The sequence below is a fragment of the Eschscholzia californica genome, unplaced genomic scaffold, assembly GCF_041429995.1.
Source record: "Eschscholzia californica isolate CP2 unplaced genomic scaffold, dmEscCali1.0.p SCAF_3, whole genome shotgun sequence".
Lineage (NCBI taxonomy): Eukaryota > Viridiplantae > Streptophyta > Magnoliopsida > Ranunculales > Papaveraceae > Eschscholzia > Eschscholzia californica.
In genome coordinates, this window is record NW_028238420.1 from 62,931,547 (window position 1) to 62,947,783 (window position 16,237).

Genomic DNA, 16,237 nt, shown 5'->3' on the forward strand with positions numbered 1-16,237 from the left:
AACAGAGATCTGTTCGTGAACAGCTCTCTGTTCACGAACAGCTCTGTTCGTGAACAGAGAACAACTCTCTGTTCACGAACAGAGCTGTTCGTGAACAGAGAACAATTCTCTGTTCACGAACAGATCTCTGTTCGTGAACAGAGAACAACTCTCTGTTCACGAACAGAGCTGTTCGTGAACAGAGAACAATTCTCTGTTCACGAACAGATCTGTTCGTGAACAGATCCTCCGGCGAAGGGAAACCCCCTTCGCCGGAGTTTTAGAGAGAGAGAGAGGTGAGAGATTAAAAAAAAAAAAAAAAAATTAGAGAGAGAGAGGAGAGAGAAATTTTTTTTTTTTTTTTTTTAATTTGAAGGTGGCCGGCCGGAAAATTTTCCGCCCGGCCACCTCACCGGAGAAGAAGGGTGAGTTGGAGAGAGAGAGGTGAGTTGGAGAGAGAGAGAGAGGTGAGTTGGAGAGAGAGAGGGGTGAGGTGTAGGGTGAGATGAGGTGGAGGGAGAGAGGGGGGTGAGGTGGAAATAATTTTGTTTTAATGTTTTAAATTTAGAATTAGGAAGGGTAGTAATGACATTTACCTGAAAATAGGGGGTCATATTTGAGTTTACGAAAAAAAGGGGGCCATAAAGGAAGCTGGTCACAAAGTAGGGGGCCATATAGGAATTAACTCTATTTTTAAAGTACATCAACAAATGCATCTGGTGATATATTTGCCCAGAGGATTAAATCATAAGAAATTTAGTTACATTAAGATTTTGAAATTTTGCAACTCAAGTGTTCAATTGTCAACAGACATTATTATAAGTGTTTTGAAACACATCGTCAAGTAGAAATGTTTAACAAAGATTCCAAATTATATACCCAACCGGAATTACCCTAATTCGTCCTTCTTCAATCATGTTTTTCAAAATAACATCGTAGAGTTATTCTGGGTTGAAATTGGGGTGATCTTTCTTGTTACTACATAAATTTAATTTCAGTTACTTATTTTCAACTGTAAAAATAAAGATATTATGATATTTGTACTAGTTGGTGACCTAACTATCAAATCCACGACATAATTCAATATAATTATCGAAACAATATCATAAATAATATATTTTAAAAGAGAATATAGAGTGAGGATGGAGGCTAATGAAATGAAAAGATGAAGATGATTAAAAGACTCCAAATTATTAAAATGAACTCAGAGACATGAGCTAACCTAACCATGGCTAAAACAATAAGAGAACAAACCATTAAACCCTACATGTCCACATTTCTATTGTTAGAACAAAATATCTCGAGAAATATCAATTCTATTGATCTTAAATTTGAAAAATCTAAGACCCTCCCATTTGATATTCATCCTCGCCTTTCAACAAATACTTTTCCAACAAAAGCATAAGAATTTTTTGATATCAGTTTCGAACAGGGTAGGGAGCAGGTGCATATCTCAAAACTTTTATGATTTAACAAATGATGCTCACATAAAGTCATATTGTGTTGACATTAACACTAAAATCTACATGAATCCGTTCAAATACAGTTTAGCTACTAAATGAATGAAACATGTCGCCCAATTGAGAATTTGAATTTTAAAAATAAACAGAGATATTGACCTTTTGATTATGTAATAAGAATTATAAAACAAGATTTAAATAAAATCGAAGAATAACAAAATATATTATATCTTACATAGATATTATATGTCCTTCACATTAAGATAATTTATACACACCCCCAATCAATTTAAGAAACAAATATATTTTGTACTCACTCTCTCTCTCTCTCTCTCTACATCACTTCAAGACTTGATGAAGTTTTGCTTCTGTAATTCAATAATTCCATAAACAATCAAGATCAACAGGACCAGCAGAAGTAGAAGGATCGTCATGATCTTTGAAAGATTGAATACCCATTTCATGATTTGAAACAACTGAAGATATTTCAGTATTCATATCAGTACTTACCCCTGTTTCTTGTGAGATACTAATAATTGGATCTCTTTCTGATTTAAAACTCTGTTGTTTAAAATTTGATCTAGGGTTTTCTAGTAAAGCTCTCAAAAGGACTTGATCTTGGATTAAACCAGATACTGGGTACTGAAAATCTGTTAAATATTGAGGAATTTGAGTTGAGGAGTAAAATGGGTTTTGATTATGAGAAAATTTGGAGAAAATCAGTGAAGGGTTTTGGGTAATCATATCAGAAGAAGGATTTACAGAAAGATTAGGAAAAGAATTGTTGAAAGGATCAATCATTTCTTCCTGGTTTTTCTGATCCTCCATTGAATTGGAGAAGCAGGTCACGTGAGCTTGTCTGGGTTTTCCAGTATAAGTTGAAGAAGAATCCATTAATGGAGGTAAAGAAGAAGAACCTAATTCATCTCCATAAGAACTCAATCTAATCATTCCTGAAATAATAGTTTTCTTCCCACCTGAACTCTTTTGAAATATTCTACAAATTACCCATTCATTCTGTAAAAACAAAAAAGAGATTTAGAGAGAGAAAGTTAGAGAGAGAGAGAGAGAATCAGAAAACCCCCCATCAAGAACAAAACAGAGCAAGAAAGTTAGAGAGAGAAAGTGATAAATTGTGTTACCTTAGCTGATTTGGGAAGATTATAGAGAGAGAATTTCCCTTCTAATCTATATTCATGCATAACCCAATTAGTTTTTTCTCCTTTTGGAGCTCTTCCTTTATAAAAAACCAAAGTCTTCTTCATCCCAACTAGGGTTTTTCCTCTGTAAATTTCTTTATCTTTTCCTGTTGCTTTCCAATAACCAGCTTCAGTTGCTCTGTTTGTTCTTAATCCAGTTGGGTATTTTCTATCTCTAACACAGAAAAAATACCACTCTTTTTCCCCCATTTTTGCTCTAACTTCATTCAAAAAAAAAAAGATTCAAACTTTAGAATCAAAATCAAATTGAATGAATTAACAAAGAAATTAGAATTGAATTAAGAGAAAACTTACATTTAAGATCCCAAGGTTCACATTTATTAAGATCAACTTCACCAATAGCTCTTGAATTGAAATTGATATCAAGAACTTTGTGAGAAAGGTAGTGAGTTATAAGTTCTTCATCAGTTGGATGAAATCTAAAACCAGGTGGTAAATCCATCTGATCATCTTTTAGATGGTTGTTGTTGTTGTTGTTAATCACAGAAATGTTTTCCATCTCTGTAAAATTCTTCAATCCTAAATCAAACCTATGGAAAAAAAACACAAAAATTAATATGGGTATTCATCAAATAGCTATAATTTGATTGATTGAACATAAATAGAACATCAAAAACAGAAACCCAGATTCAAATTCATGTGGGTCTTTTTTTCAGAAGAATTTTGAAGAAATCAAATCAAATGGATTCTGACCAAAAAAAAGTTATCTTTTTTCAGAATTCCAAAGAAGAAAAAGGAATAACTATGACAAGATTGAAATGAAAGCAGTACTATAAGGAAGAAGAGAAACCATGAACTGAAAAAGTATCTAACCTGAAGAGTTTTTTCTCTTTCTCTCTCTTTCTCTCATGGATATTAAGAAGAAAAAAGTAATCAGAGGAACAGAACTCCCTAAATACTGGTTGATGAGAGAGAAAGAAACGTTTTTTTAATGAGAAAAAGAAACGTTTTTTTATGAGAGAAAGAAACGTTTTTTGTTAGGAAACCCCAACCCTAGCCCTAGGTCCCTAGTTACCAAGTAGGTAGTAGTAATAGTTTTGTAGATAACTTTTCTATTTTTTTTCATCTTCAAAATGACTAAATACAGTTCATCTAAATCATCTATTTGTAAGTGTGAAAATAACCCATTAGTTATCATTAGCTAATAGGATTAAATTAGGAAAAGGTTAACCAAACAGACCCTAGACTAAATAAGATTTTTTAGATTTGTTTATTTGTTAAAAGTCAGTACAAATCATAGAAACCATAGAAGTATGTATATTATGTTGTATGAATGTGTGGATTTTCCTCCTGTTTCTGTATAATAAAAAATGATGGGGGTGGAAGAGTCAAAGTAGACACAGAAACGAAAGAAAATGAAAGGCCATGATTTTCTCTCTTGTTTGACGGTTATTCTGTAGGAATACTATTAAAAAGGTTACAAGTTAAAACTTACTTAAGACTTACACGAAATAGATCGTTTCAGGTTTGAATCGACTCTCTCTGTCTCTCTAAATGGATTTTTTGGCTCCCAATAGACGGTTGATTTCTATTTAAATCTACTTTTGTCATTTATAATAAATGACTCCTATTATACGTAGCTTGGCTTGTAATAGGGCCAAGTCTATATAATACCATAACTAATGTTAAAAAGAGTGTCCAACTTTAACGTCTAAATTTTAAAACAAAGTTACGCAGATGAGAAGGGGATATTGGTACAACAAGTATTATGTAGTTGGATTTAGGACAAATCATCATGATTTCGTTCATATTACGGTCTCAACTTTAAAATAGTTTTTGAAAGAAACGTAATCCATGGAAATTGAACTTTGTTATATTATCGTCATTGTAAAATTGTGGCGGCAACAAATTTTTTCGTTGATAATGCTAAACGACATTGAATTTTTGTGACTTTCGATACAAAGAATGTAGAGTATAGTAAGAAAATGTACCATGACAACTCAAATACACTTCATCAAAAAAAAAAAAAACTCAAATACAACCAAGTTTAGACACATTATTGTCTGGCTTGATGTGGCGTATAACCTATTGCTAGTACGTAATTTTGTTTTATGAGGACCATTTCATCTGTGAGAGATCTGCAATTAACATGTGAAACTCGTTTATCATTTTGTTTTATATTTAAATTATCAAAATAGTTACTATGGTATTTAAAAAACATATTTAAATTTAACTAATCACCTACTGATGTTAATATATGTGAATCAAAAATGATATTGTGGCCAAACTTTCTTGTCGCAATTAAAATCCTACAGGTGAATCACACCTTTACTATACTAAATGAAGTAAATTTTAAGAGATAAAGTTATGACTAATTATAATTAGTTGTTGTCATTAGGAGTAAGTTCTTATCCTAACTAACTACAACTTGAAAAGTATATTATACTTTGTTTCTTCTAGGATGAGATTAGACGGCCTAATTGATTAACCACCCACCGGATTAATTAGATAGATAATATGACTTTAAGACATAATCTTTTGCTAATGGTTGAGTCGGTTCGATATTCTTTTTGAAATATGGGCAGTAAATGGAAAAAGAATGGCTACTTTTAATAGGGGAAAGAAGTAACAATTGTTTGAATTTGTTCGCTTAATTATGAAGATTGAGACAAAGAGAGACAATTGTGCTTAAAATGAAACTGTGTATAAATAAAATAGAAGTAAAGTGAATGGGCTTTTCGGGCTCTATATGATGACTTTAAGGGTCTTTATATGATCTTTTAGGTCTGAGATGTTTTTGTACTGGTAGTTACAAAGAGGATTCAGTTCATGATGTATGATGTATCCGTAAGGTGTAATGACTCTTGAGTCTATATCAAAAAAATAAAAAGTTGTTACAACCTCTTAAGCCGTTTTTACTATCCTACATAGTCGATGTATTGCTCAAACAATTCTAAGAGTAAAATGTGAACCGATTATACTAATCATATCTCATCGATATACTACTAAATATTATGTTTAAGCATTATAATAAGGTACTAATATCATATAATTGTATTATGTATCCAAGTTGAATTGCATGTAAGAAATTATGACATATGTTTTCACATGGAGTGACTTATTTAGGAGTGAAGTCTTGCGTGATATGGGTTTCACAAGGGATTAAACTTAAATAATCTGGATACATTGTACTTAAATCAATACCTAAATTTGTTGAATGTCATTGAGAAAATCAAGCCACTTATAAAAGGAAAAGAGAAGAAATGTTAAGCAAAAACATTCTATGTTTGGGTATATAATCACGACATTTTGTCTTGTCTAAAAGTAACTAAAATTCATTTCTTGAGATTAACTTATATGGTTTTTCAATAAATTTGAAAGTACACCTATTAAACGGAATATCCGTGAGTTTTCCCATATGAATAGAACGGACAACAAAATATTTGACACTTTAATGTATAATTAACTTAAGTTGTGTATTGATATTATTTGTTGGACAAATAATCTCTTAAAACCAAATTCTTTCTAAGTAGTATTTTTTGTATCTTATAATATCACTCAATATACCACAATACCCACATCTTACTGATATCACTATATGATTAAAAGGCATGCCCACTTCTACATGAGGGATTTTATTTGTTTGCATGTTGATATAAATTAAATATAAAGAATACTAAGTGATTGTCTTCTTTCATTCATAACAAAGACATTTTGTTATTTTATTAATAATCATTTCTTGTAACAGTATGTCTCATTATCTTACACATAACTCGCTTGTATACCACACGAGAAATGTATTATATTGATAACAACATTATTATTTGCTGAAATGTTTATAATTTCAATTAAAAGTTATTAATATATTGTATTTTGTTCTTCTATTCACTGAATTTTGTTCCTTATCGATTCATTCATTTACTTGTACGATATTCATCATGTAAATTTTTACACCAAAAAAAAATTTGATATCAAAAGCTAATTTCCCAAAGTAGGTTCTTCAAAAACTTCTAAAAAATTAAATATAAAGAAGAAATCCAAAAGAATTCTGGTCTTGTACGCAAAAAATTTTCTAAGAAATGAAAAAAAATTACATACTAATATTTTATCTCAAATTCTTTATTAAATTACTTAATTTTATTTATTAATATTAAGTATTTTTTTTTTGCAATTTTTTTTTTTTTTTTTGAGCCATTTTTGCAATTATATACATACAAGAATAAATTTATTGAAGAAAATATGGAGTTTTTCATTTTTCCGTAAAATAATTCAAATATAGGAAAGCCACTTGGCATATATAGCTGGAATTTAGGAATTTTAATCGTATGGGAGACCTTTACAAGATCCAACGGCCATAATATCTTAACAAGTCAATGGTCATATCTGCCACGTCCGCATGCAAACAGTATGACGAAAGTAATAGACAGTGCCGCCACTGCCTAACTACACGTGGCATGTTTTAATTATATTAAAGTTAAACGATAAACCTAACCCTAATTTTCTTTTCAAATTTTAACTAAACTCAAGGGTTGACTAATAACCCTAGTTAGCTGACATGGCACGCATATCAAATGTGGGCCCTGTTACCTTTGTTCCGACAGCAGGGAGCCAGTACCATGAGAACACGTGGGTGCATTTGATTGGATCTTTGAGTTAGGCATGAAATTATTGGATATGTCATCAAATTTGATTACTTTATTTATCTTGAAGATCTAAAGAATAATATAAATTAGTAAACCCTAGTTTTCCTTTGTGCTCACGACTTATGAGGGTAGAATTAGTGTCTTTATTTGATTGGGTAGAAGTGTTATTGGGAATTTTGATTAGGTTTATGTGTTTATCTTTTTCTAGTATCACATTAGGGAGCATAATTATATTGATTAACAATGTGGTGTAATTAGTCCAACATAAATATAGCGAGGTTGAAACCACACATCGGAGAATTTCTTTAAGACCTTATTTCACAATTGTAATGGCGAAAAATACTAAGAAAAAGCAACTAATCTCCCAAAATACTTCGCTTTACAAATGCAACTCATTAAACTTTACACAATTAGTTTTCTATTTGAACCTACTAATTGTGTAGTTTTAGAGTGGAGATATTATCTCATAATGTGCTTACTTGGGTGAGCTAATATTATCTTTCATACCAACTATTGGTTATCAAATATTTCATCAAAAGAGTAATTTTGATGAAAAATAAAACACATTATCTTCAAAGAACTCCCTCAACTTCTATTCAATCTTGTATTCATATTCCCATGAAAGCAATTTTTGAAAGGATATAATTGAATGTGTATGAGGTTGAGATTCATTGACTTTCATAAGTAATAAAAATATATAAAATATAGCTCTTAACAAAAAAAAAAAAAAATATATAAAATATAGAAATAATTAAATAAGGGTGATGCTGGAAATGGAAATATATGAAAAGTTAATATTTTCTTCGAATGATATGTTTTTTCTTTCAGTTGAAAATAGCGAATCTCATTCATATTGCATAGATAATACCCACAAATCTCAAACTTCCAATCCTTGGAAGTCTTATGGAACCAAAATAAATAAATTTGAATCCAAGAATCAACTCTAACTGCAAAAATTACATCTTTACCTATGTCTATGTTATTGTAACATACGAATGCTACCGACGTCGTTAGAAGTAGTTTTTTTTTTGTTGAAATTAGAAGTAGTTAGATATTGAGTTTATTATGTTGAAGTTCAAAAAGTCATAACTGTTCCATTACAAAAGTTAAAAAAAAAATATGAAGTTCTAAACTCTCAACCATTTCTTTGTTTTTATATTGATGTAAGATCTTACATATTGCTATTGACATATTAATTTATGTTGATTTTATATTTTATGGGTCCATATAAAATTAGACTAACATTATTTTCTTTTGGTAGTGTAGAGAATCCTTATTGATGGGTTTAATCCAATTTCGCCCCAAACTTGTGTATAACTTATAACTTTGGCCCTTATATATCTCAAGCATCCCAAAACGACCCAAAGGACGTTCATCAACAATAGCAGTTATTTTTTTTCTTTCCCTATGAACTCTTTCTTTCAAAATCATTTTTTGCCTATCCATTCTCTCTTCTTTCTTTGTCTGAATCTGGTCGACGATTGAGACTTTTATAACAACAGAAGTTTCGTCACTCTGTCACTCCCGCCCGTCTGGGTTTATCTATGACTCTGTCACTCCGGCCCGTCTGTGTTTATCTATGAGCTGGTTATCAAGATCGTCATGGGAAAGGAAGATTTGTTCCTTCTGCTGATTTAATTCACCAAGTTCACTTTTTTAGACCTAAATCTCAATTCGTGTTGCCTCTCTAACCAGATCCCTAGACGGTTAGATCAGTAATTTCTAGGATCCGTCGGAATTTATGACCTTCATTTCCAATCCATCAATTACGAACAGCTTGATGAATGATAGATACTGAGCATTTAGTTCTCCTGAGAGGTATCTAGGTCAATTCACTCCAAGAGGTTGAATTTGAAGGATTACTCTAAGAGGTTGAATTTGAAGGATTACGAAGAGGAAATTTAGGAACCATCCAACCCCTCCTGTTTGATTCATATATACAGACGTTGAGGTTGCATTCTAAGTTTTCACAAGGCGTTTGCTTAAGCCTAAGTTAACGATCCAAAAGATACGTAACCCTAAGAGATTCATTCTAAGGATCATACATTAAAAAGTGATTAGATTTTAACTCACAAATCATCTAACTATTAACGATTAAAAAAAATCACAAAAGGCAAGATACTAATAAGTCATCAACTACCCATTAAACGTTCTTCAAAAGTAGGAGTTTCAACAGATCATAAAAGCTAAAATAGTAGAAGTTTCAACAGATCATAAAGCTAAAATATTTAAGAACTCCAAAAGACTAGTGGAAATTCACCCATTCAACCGTGTAATCTCTACACACTAAGATACTACGACCATAATACCGAGACGAGGTCCTAATCGTCGAGGAAAAGGTTTCCCAAATCATCATCACTTTCTTCCTTTACTTCCTCCACTGCTTTTTCCTCAGCTGCAGGTGCAGCAGCAGCACCACCACCACCAGATGGGGCAGTGACGGCAATGGCACCAACTGCACCACCACCAGCACCAACATTTGCAATCATATCGTCGACGTTTTTCGTCTCCACCAACTTAGCAAATAGACTTGGCCAGTACGATTCACATTCCACGTTAGCCGCTTTGATCAAGGTAGCAATCTTCTCAGCCTGTTATAACCATTCATTCAAAAATCAAATTCAGAAAACTCTAAAACTCCCCAAGAAATAAACTCTTACCAAACATGATCGTATAAAACTAAACCCTAGTGAAGCATAACGTATCAATCTCAGTTTTAAAACATTAACTATATTAATTATAAAATTTATCAAACATCAGATGAAACAAAATTCATCAAACCCTAGATTTCTACTTAACATTCTCTTATCAAACCCTAGAACTCTACTTCAACATTCTCTTGTCAGACCCTAGATTTATATTATAATAATCTCTCATCAAACCCCAAATTTATAGTTTAATATTCTCTTAGCAAACATGATATTATAAGAAAAACTAAACCCTAATGAGACATAAACTCAGTTCTAAGATATTAAACTACAAAAATGAACCAATTTATCAAACATCACATGAAAGAAAATCCATCAAACCCTATATTTGAACGTTAATTTCTTTTATGAAACCCTAGATTTCAACTTTAATTTTCTTTTATCAAACCCCAGATTTCTACTTCAATATTCTCTTAACAAACAAAATAAACAAAAACAAACCCTTATGATTCATAAACTAACAGGATTTTTAGCAATGTAGCTATTAAATCTATGTACAAACCCTAAATAAAAAATGAATCTACTTGAGCAGACATTACCAAGATAGTGATTTCATTAACAACAACTATTAAAATAATCTAAACCCCTAATAAAAACCACAAACTAAAAATGAAAAAATGCATCAGTAGCTAAAATGAAGTGATAATTTCAAGAAAAGATGAAAAAAGAGTAAGAAGATTACAGTGATGGGGATTCCATCGTCATTGAGGATCATGACGGCGTAAGAACAGGCAAGTTCACCGGTCGAAGACATCTTTGAATCAGGTAAGGGATTTTAAACCTGGATGGAAATAAACCAAAGTTCGTTAGATATAAACAGGATTCTTGATCGAGCAGAACAAATATCAAAATCTCTATTCTACTCTAGAGAGAGAGAGAGAGAGAGCTCACAGATTCGTTCTGCGTTTTTCGCTAGGGTTTTGGTAGGTTGCGGTGAGTCTTTTGAGATGGTTTTATAAGTGTTTCCGAAAAGGTGGTAGATCGTATTGGGCCTTGAACCCGGTCTGGTCCATAAAACTGGCTCTAAACTGAACCATATCCTTTTCCTTTTCGGTTCCGGGTTTATGTTTCCCGGCAGCAAATAATCCCCCCTCCCGAGAAGTATTGGTGGAAGGACCACAATATAGCCCCTAATAGCACAATTAGTCCACTATCAACAAAAGATAGGCAATAATTTTTGCATGACATCGTCACGTTTTTGCATCACACAACATAAATAACTCTATGAATTTATTGTTGAATTTCACGCAATTTAGTTTGTGTTGAGTACAAAACCAACCTATTCCTACACCGCTACACGTATCGACTCATTCACTGACACGATCAACAAATTAGTGGTACATTTTTCATATTAAGTTTGAACCTTAAACCCAACTTTTTGGTGTGGACTTTTTGCTCACGTACCCCCCACCATAGCCGGTATTTCTATTATGTGCTCTAACGGTAGGTGATGAATTATATCCTTTCAAACATTAACAAATTAAATTTCAAACATCTCATTGTACCGTTTTCAAATTCTAACATAAAAAAGATTATATCATGTCCTAAGACATTTTGAAGAAAACCTTCTGATAATCTATCTGATAAACGTTTCAGTGTCGTTGTTGAGAACTTAGAAGTTTTGTGCAAATAGTTATTTGAGACCCTTTTATCCCATATTGTAAAATGTACACAAGTTTTTGTATAAGTATTGTAATTGCTAAAGTCAAATGATTTAGGTTGTTAATGTCTGATGTACAAAATACTTGCGGGCTACTCTACATCTCTATTTTTTGAATAATTTTAGTTTCGGGGTACAAGAAACCCAAATTCTAATCTATCTTCTTGGATCAACCATTGAAGTGAAAGTAAAAAAATAGTGTCAAGTTCAAACTCCCAGCCGTTTCTTGTTTTATATTGATCCTTATTCAATATAATAATATTCATATTTCATGTTAATATGTGATTCTATATAAGATTAGATTGACAAATTTTTTTTTTTTAGCTAACACACGGTTTGAGAGACTGATATTCTAGTATTATTTTTTTAATCCAAATCCCAACTAAGCTTTGTTTTCCCAGAAAAATTTGATTGCAATGAAGAATAAGGTCCTATATATCTGCATATGCTTTGTTTCAAAACAAATTAAAATGATTTTCTCTGGGGCCGAAAGAGAAGGAAAAGTGGTGGTCACGATGGGGTTGACATTGGTGGTGAAGAAGATGAAGATGGAAAAGGAAGACCGAGTTTTTTTCTCCTATGAATTTATCTAGGGATGGGATCATGCCAGGTGACCACGGGCTTACGTCCTTGCAGGGTGGGGTCGGTCAGACTTCGAAATTTTATGTACATTAAGATTATCGAGCGAGATTTCAAATTATATTATTCAAAATCCGGCCAAACTCATCAAGTCTTTTGGATTTATTGGATATTGGGCGGACCAGGCGGGAGAGGTACATTTAGAAGTCACTTGAGCTTAATGAAATTTTGGGATGGTTTAGAAGAAAAGCTAAACCATTTCTATTCACTTCAAAACATGTGATCTCTCTTCACTTCACCGTATGGGGTTATACCATTTCTATTCCCTTCATTCTTGAATGCAGATTAATAAACGGGTGACGTCGGGCAAATACTTTCAGGTGGGGCTCGAATACCACTTCAAAATCTGAACCTGACCCATTTATTTCATTGGGACGGCCGAGTTGGACCCGCCTTCGGGTTTTCAGGTGTCCATGGGTTCTGATGGAATCAGGTGTCCCTGTTTTTTTTCGAAATTACTCAAAGAATCTCTCAACTGTACACGAAACCCATGTTCTAAATTCACTATTACTAAAACCAATTCAAGCAGACATATTCTATTATAATAAATGTATACATAGAAGCACAATCTATTTTTGTTCAGCAACTGTTACAATAGTTAAGCAACTCTTTACTCTACCACTGATTGGGCATTTTCAAACCCATGAATTGAGAAACTTACTTTTGCTTTTTAGCTTCCACAAATTTGATTTTGGCAACCATCATCTCAACGTTTTCGTAGAAATCGGGGTACGGTTCGTAATCGCAGAACATATGAAGAGCCTGAGACAACCAACATTTAGGTCACTCTCTTGAGACATGGGCTCAACCACAAAGTTTATAGAGATGAGCTGGTTTCTAGAGGCTTGTCCAATACATGGATTTAGTCGAGCTAATTACTATGTACCACGAAAATTGGAATTATTAATCTTATCTAAAGGGAGCCGTTAGGAGTCTAGATATATTTAGAGCCTAGACTAGACTAAGCATAATGGGTCTGCCCCTGTCTCGAGTCCTACATTGATTAGGAAGACAATTCAAACTCGGGGTTTATACATGGCACCCTGACTTACGTAGTGGCTAGGGGTTTTGGTCAGGTTGGGCGCCTAGATTGGTCATGTGGAATCTCAGAGAAGCCCTTGGGTATTTCGGGCAGGTCCATGACAAATAAAAACTTTGTACTACGTGGAACTAGGCCAGTGGGCTTGGGTGATGCCTAAATCAAGAACAATATGGTTGATATCGAGACGGGTTTACATCAATGAGACGTACCTCTAGTGTGACAAAGAAAGGAGCCATTAAACAAGCTTGAAAAAGATTGTCCAAAACAGCAGGTGCTTTTTTCTGCAGAAATATCAAATTGAGTTATAAAAATGTAAAAGTAAGCATTAGAAGTTACAGAAAAAAAAACTCAATAAGAAATATAAAAAATGTTACCTCAAAGACTCCATGGCCGACGAACTGTGCACCCCAACAGAACAACTGAGCTGCCAGAACTACCTGAATATTGGATTGTCCATATTAGCATCACGATGAAGTAAAACAAGAGTTAGAAGACAGATTGTGTCGGGACTAGCTTTCGAAGCTTCCAACTTCGTAATTATACCACCAGAATCATTTGCTATGGAGAAAGTAATGAATTAATAAGTTTAAACATGACCAGACTAGCTAGACAAAACACAATTTATTCTGATTCAGTCCCTGTGAACTAACAAATGTTCGAGTATTATTTGTTAGTCTTAATGAAGACCTTTGTTATAAATCTGCTAACCTTTGGGATGCAAGATTCATACTTTTGGTTTTATCAATAACTCTCGTAACCGCCAGCAACCCTTGGTTGGAGTGGTAAGAGTTATAGTCTTTCGCTTTAGAGGTCAAGGGTTTGAGGCACGCTGACAATTCAAAAAAAAAAAACTCTCTTGGGTCATCCTCAGACGATGTGTTCATCTGTATCCACAGATGATCAGTGTTGCATTTGTAATCTCCCTACTATAAATGGTCTTAGGTTTTGAGCTCACGAGGGCTTTAGACATAATGGTTACCCCACAACCATACTGAAATTGAGAAAAAGGGTTCACTACATTTCTTCTGCAGTGGGAGCAACCTAAGGAGAGCGGAATTTGATCGAAGGTGGTGGGGTTCTTCGTTCTCTTTAAAAATCATGCTGACCTTTGTAGAAAGAAAAGAACTACAACCAAAAGTGATGATAATATCAAAACAGAGAACTAACAAAAGATTGACTTCAAGAGTGAAATATAGAGATTTAATCAGAATATTGTTCAAGATCTAGATTGGGACAGAAAAGTACGGTCCGAAGTTGAACTGACAAAGCGCCTATCATGTCTACCTCATAAGAGGAAACACAAAAAGAAAATGTGCATACTAAATCTGCACTCTAGACTTCACTGGTGCTGGGCCGAGCAGAGTCCGTCAGCACCTAGCGACTAGCTGACTCGGGTTAGTAGGCTCCATAGGTGCCGACTTAGTCTGCTCCAAAAACGACTAGAGGCTAGTCGAGTTGCCTAGGGTGCATCTGGCATGCTTTAACTGCCTAGGCGCGCTTTATTGGTGCTGTTCGATCTTAGCTTAAAACATAAAAGATAACCAATTTGAAATAAATAGCAATATAAGAATTAAGATTAGATAGATATAAAAGGATAAAGCAAACCAGCATGATCATAATTTATAGATGTGAGACTAGTCCTACTTCTTGAACCAAGGGAAGCTTAGTATCTAAGAATTAGGGCCTCTCCATCATTTACCTCAATCTTGGAAACCCACAACTAACCAATTAAATCAACCTAATAATTAATCAAAGACTGAAGGTGATTAAAAACCTAAGAAGAAATGAAAGAAATTTCACTTACCTTCCAGGCTAATGAGTAGCCAAGTTTACTAGCAACAAAACTGCTACCAAACCAACAAAGTAAACAAATAAGGGCAGCAAAAGAACCAGCTTTCTTATCAAAAGAGATATAGAAAAAACAATAGATCAAAGTAAGGAATGACCCATAGTTGAAAATCAAGTTAAAATCATTCCCAAAGAGAGAGACTTTAATCAGAGGGAGATCAAAGAGAGAAGGTGTGAAGTAAAGAAGAATAAGGAGAGTAAAAGCAATTGGCCAAACAAATATCATATGAATGAAAATATTAATTGGGTTGCTATGATATGCACCATAGAAAGCAAAATGTTTCTCAAGATCAAATAATCCACCCCTTCCCATTTCTTTCTTAAAAATAAAATCAACCCACAAGTATGAACTGGTAGAGATTTTGTGGGGTTTTGTTGGATGAGGGGAAAAGTGATTAGGTAAAGAAAGGTTCGAGGGAAGAAGGAGTTGACGTGGATGAAGGGAAGAAAGTCTTTGGAACTGGTTCTTTTATTTGTTTTTAGATTCTCTTCTGCCCTTACGTTTTGCCCCCTCTGCTTTTTATTATTAGCACAAGATTATGCTGTCAACATGATCAACCTGCAGGCAGGCAGGCAGGCAGACCACTTCTCAAATTTCCCTACTACTCAAATAATATAATCGAAATATGTCTGACCAAGGTTTGATCAAGGTCACCTTAGTTATGGGATTCATTGAAATCCAAAAGTTATGTGATCCATAGTAATGCTAAACTTATACCTCTATCAGAGCACCTCCCGTGCGAAAAATACAAGTAAAAGAAACTTTAAAAGTCGCTTGTGTCAAGCTCTAATATAGGATCTCTATAGGGTGTCTCAAATACTAATCTCTACACTTAGAAAAAATATACTAATCTCTAAAGTTACCGTATTTACTTGTATATCATGATTATTTCGGAAGAAAATATAGGACGAAAATATAATAGTTATCTCTGAAATACAAGAAAAAGTGTTTCTATTGATCTAAACGTAAAAAAAAAACAATGAGTTAGACATTTAGAGATATCTCAAGAAGATAATCTAGAAATAGAGTGTCTTCTTGAGATTTCTAAGATTAACTACCACCAGATCATCTTAAAGATCCAAATAGAGTTTTGCACC

At 33.4% G+C, this 16,237-nt stretch overlaps 3 protein-coding genes across 3 annotated transcripts; all 3 read right to left on the bottom strand.

Moving 5' to 3' along the window:
- Positions 1-1,572: 1,572 nt before the first annotated feature.
- Positions 1,573-3,885, bottom strand: LOC147553077 (NAC domain-containing protein 100-like). Its single transcript, XM_086671026.1, has 4 exons — positions 3,473-3,885; positions 2,954-3,189; positions 2,582-2,859; positions 1,573-2,456 (listed from the first exon to the last, which is right to left on the bottom strand). The coding sequence occupies exons 2-4, from the start codon at positions 3,156-3,158 to the stop codon at positions 1,815-1,817; spliced, it is 1,125 nt and encodes a 374-aa protein (XP_086527152.1). The 5' UTR covers positions 3,159-3,189; positions 3,473-3,885; the 3' UTR covers positions 1,573-1,814.
- Positions 3,886-9,361: 5,476 nt separating this feature from the next.
- LOC147553078 (large ribosomal subunit protein P1-like) lies at positions 9,362-11,070 on the bottom strand. Its single transcript, XM_086668881.1, has 3 exons — positions 10,842-11,070; positions 10,633-10,731; positions 9,362-9,833 (listed from the first exon to the last, which is right to left on the bottom strand). Exons 2-3 carry the CDS (start codon positions 10,702-10,704, stop codon positions 9,564-9,566), a joined length of 342 nt encoding a protein of 113 aa, XP_086525007.1. The 5' UTR covers positions 10,705-10,731; positions 10,842-11,070; the 3' UTR covers positions 9,362-9,563.
- A 1,670-nt stretch (positions 11,071-12,740) lies between these two features.
- On the bottom strand, positions 12,741-15,771 carry LOC147553079 (2-hydroxy-palmitic acid dioxygenase MPO1-like). The gene is made up of 4 exons (XM_086668880.1): positions 15,096-15,771; positions 13,666-13,728; positions 13,501-13,572; positions 12,741-13,011 (listed from the first exon to the last, which is right to left on the bottom strand). Exons 1-4 carry the CDS (start codon positions 15,450-15,452, stop codon positions 12,907-12,909), a joined length of 597 nt encoding a protein of 198 aa, XP_086525006.1. The 5' UTR covers positions 15,453-15,771; the 3' UTR covers positions 12,741-12,906.
- Positions 15,772-16,237: the final 466 nt, after the last annotated feature.

Bases quoted from the DNA above. Each gene is read 5' to 3' on its own strand.
- LOC147553077 (XM_086671026.1), bottom strand. From the start codon at position 3,158: ATGGAAAACATTTCTGTGATTAACAACAACAACAACAACCATCTAAAA. The intron at 2,860-2,953 runs GTAAGTTTTCTC...TTTTGAATGAAG, and splicing joins TGAACCTTGGGATCTTAAAT to TTAGAGCAAAAATGGGGGAA. The intron at 2,457-2,581 runs GTAACACAATTT...TTGTTTTTACAG, and splicing joins ATCTTCCCAAATCAGCTAAG to AATGAATGGGTAATTTGTAG.
- LOC147553078 (XM_086668881.1), bottom strand. From the start codon at position 10,704: ATGTCTTCGACCGGTGAACTTGCCTGTTCTTACGCCGTCATGATCCTC. The intron at 9,834-10,632 runs GTAATCTTCTTA...TGGTTATAACAG, and splicing joins ACGATGGAATCCCCATCACT to GCTGAGAAGATTGCTACCTT.
- LOC147553079 (XM_086668880.1), bottom strand. From the start codon at position 15,452: ATGGGAAGGGGTGGATTATTTGATCTTGAGAAACATTTTGCTTTCTAT. The intron at 13,573-13,665 runs GTAACATTTTTT...ATATTTCTGCAG, and splicing joins TCGGCCATGGAGTCTTTGAG to AAAAAAGCACCTGCTGTTTT. The intron at 13,012-13,500 runs GTACGTCTCATT...TGGTTGTCTCAG, and splicing joins CTTTCTTTGTCACACTAGAG to GCTCTTCATATGTTCTGCGA.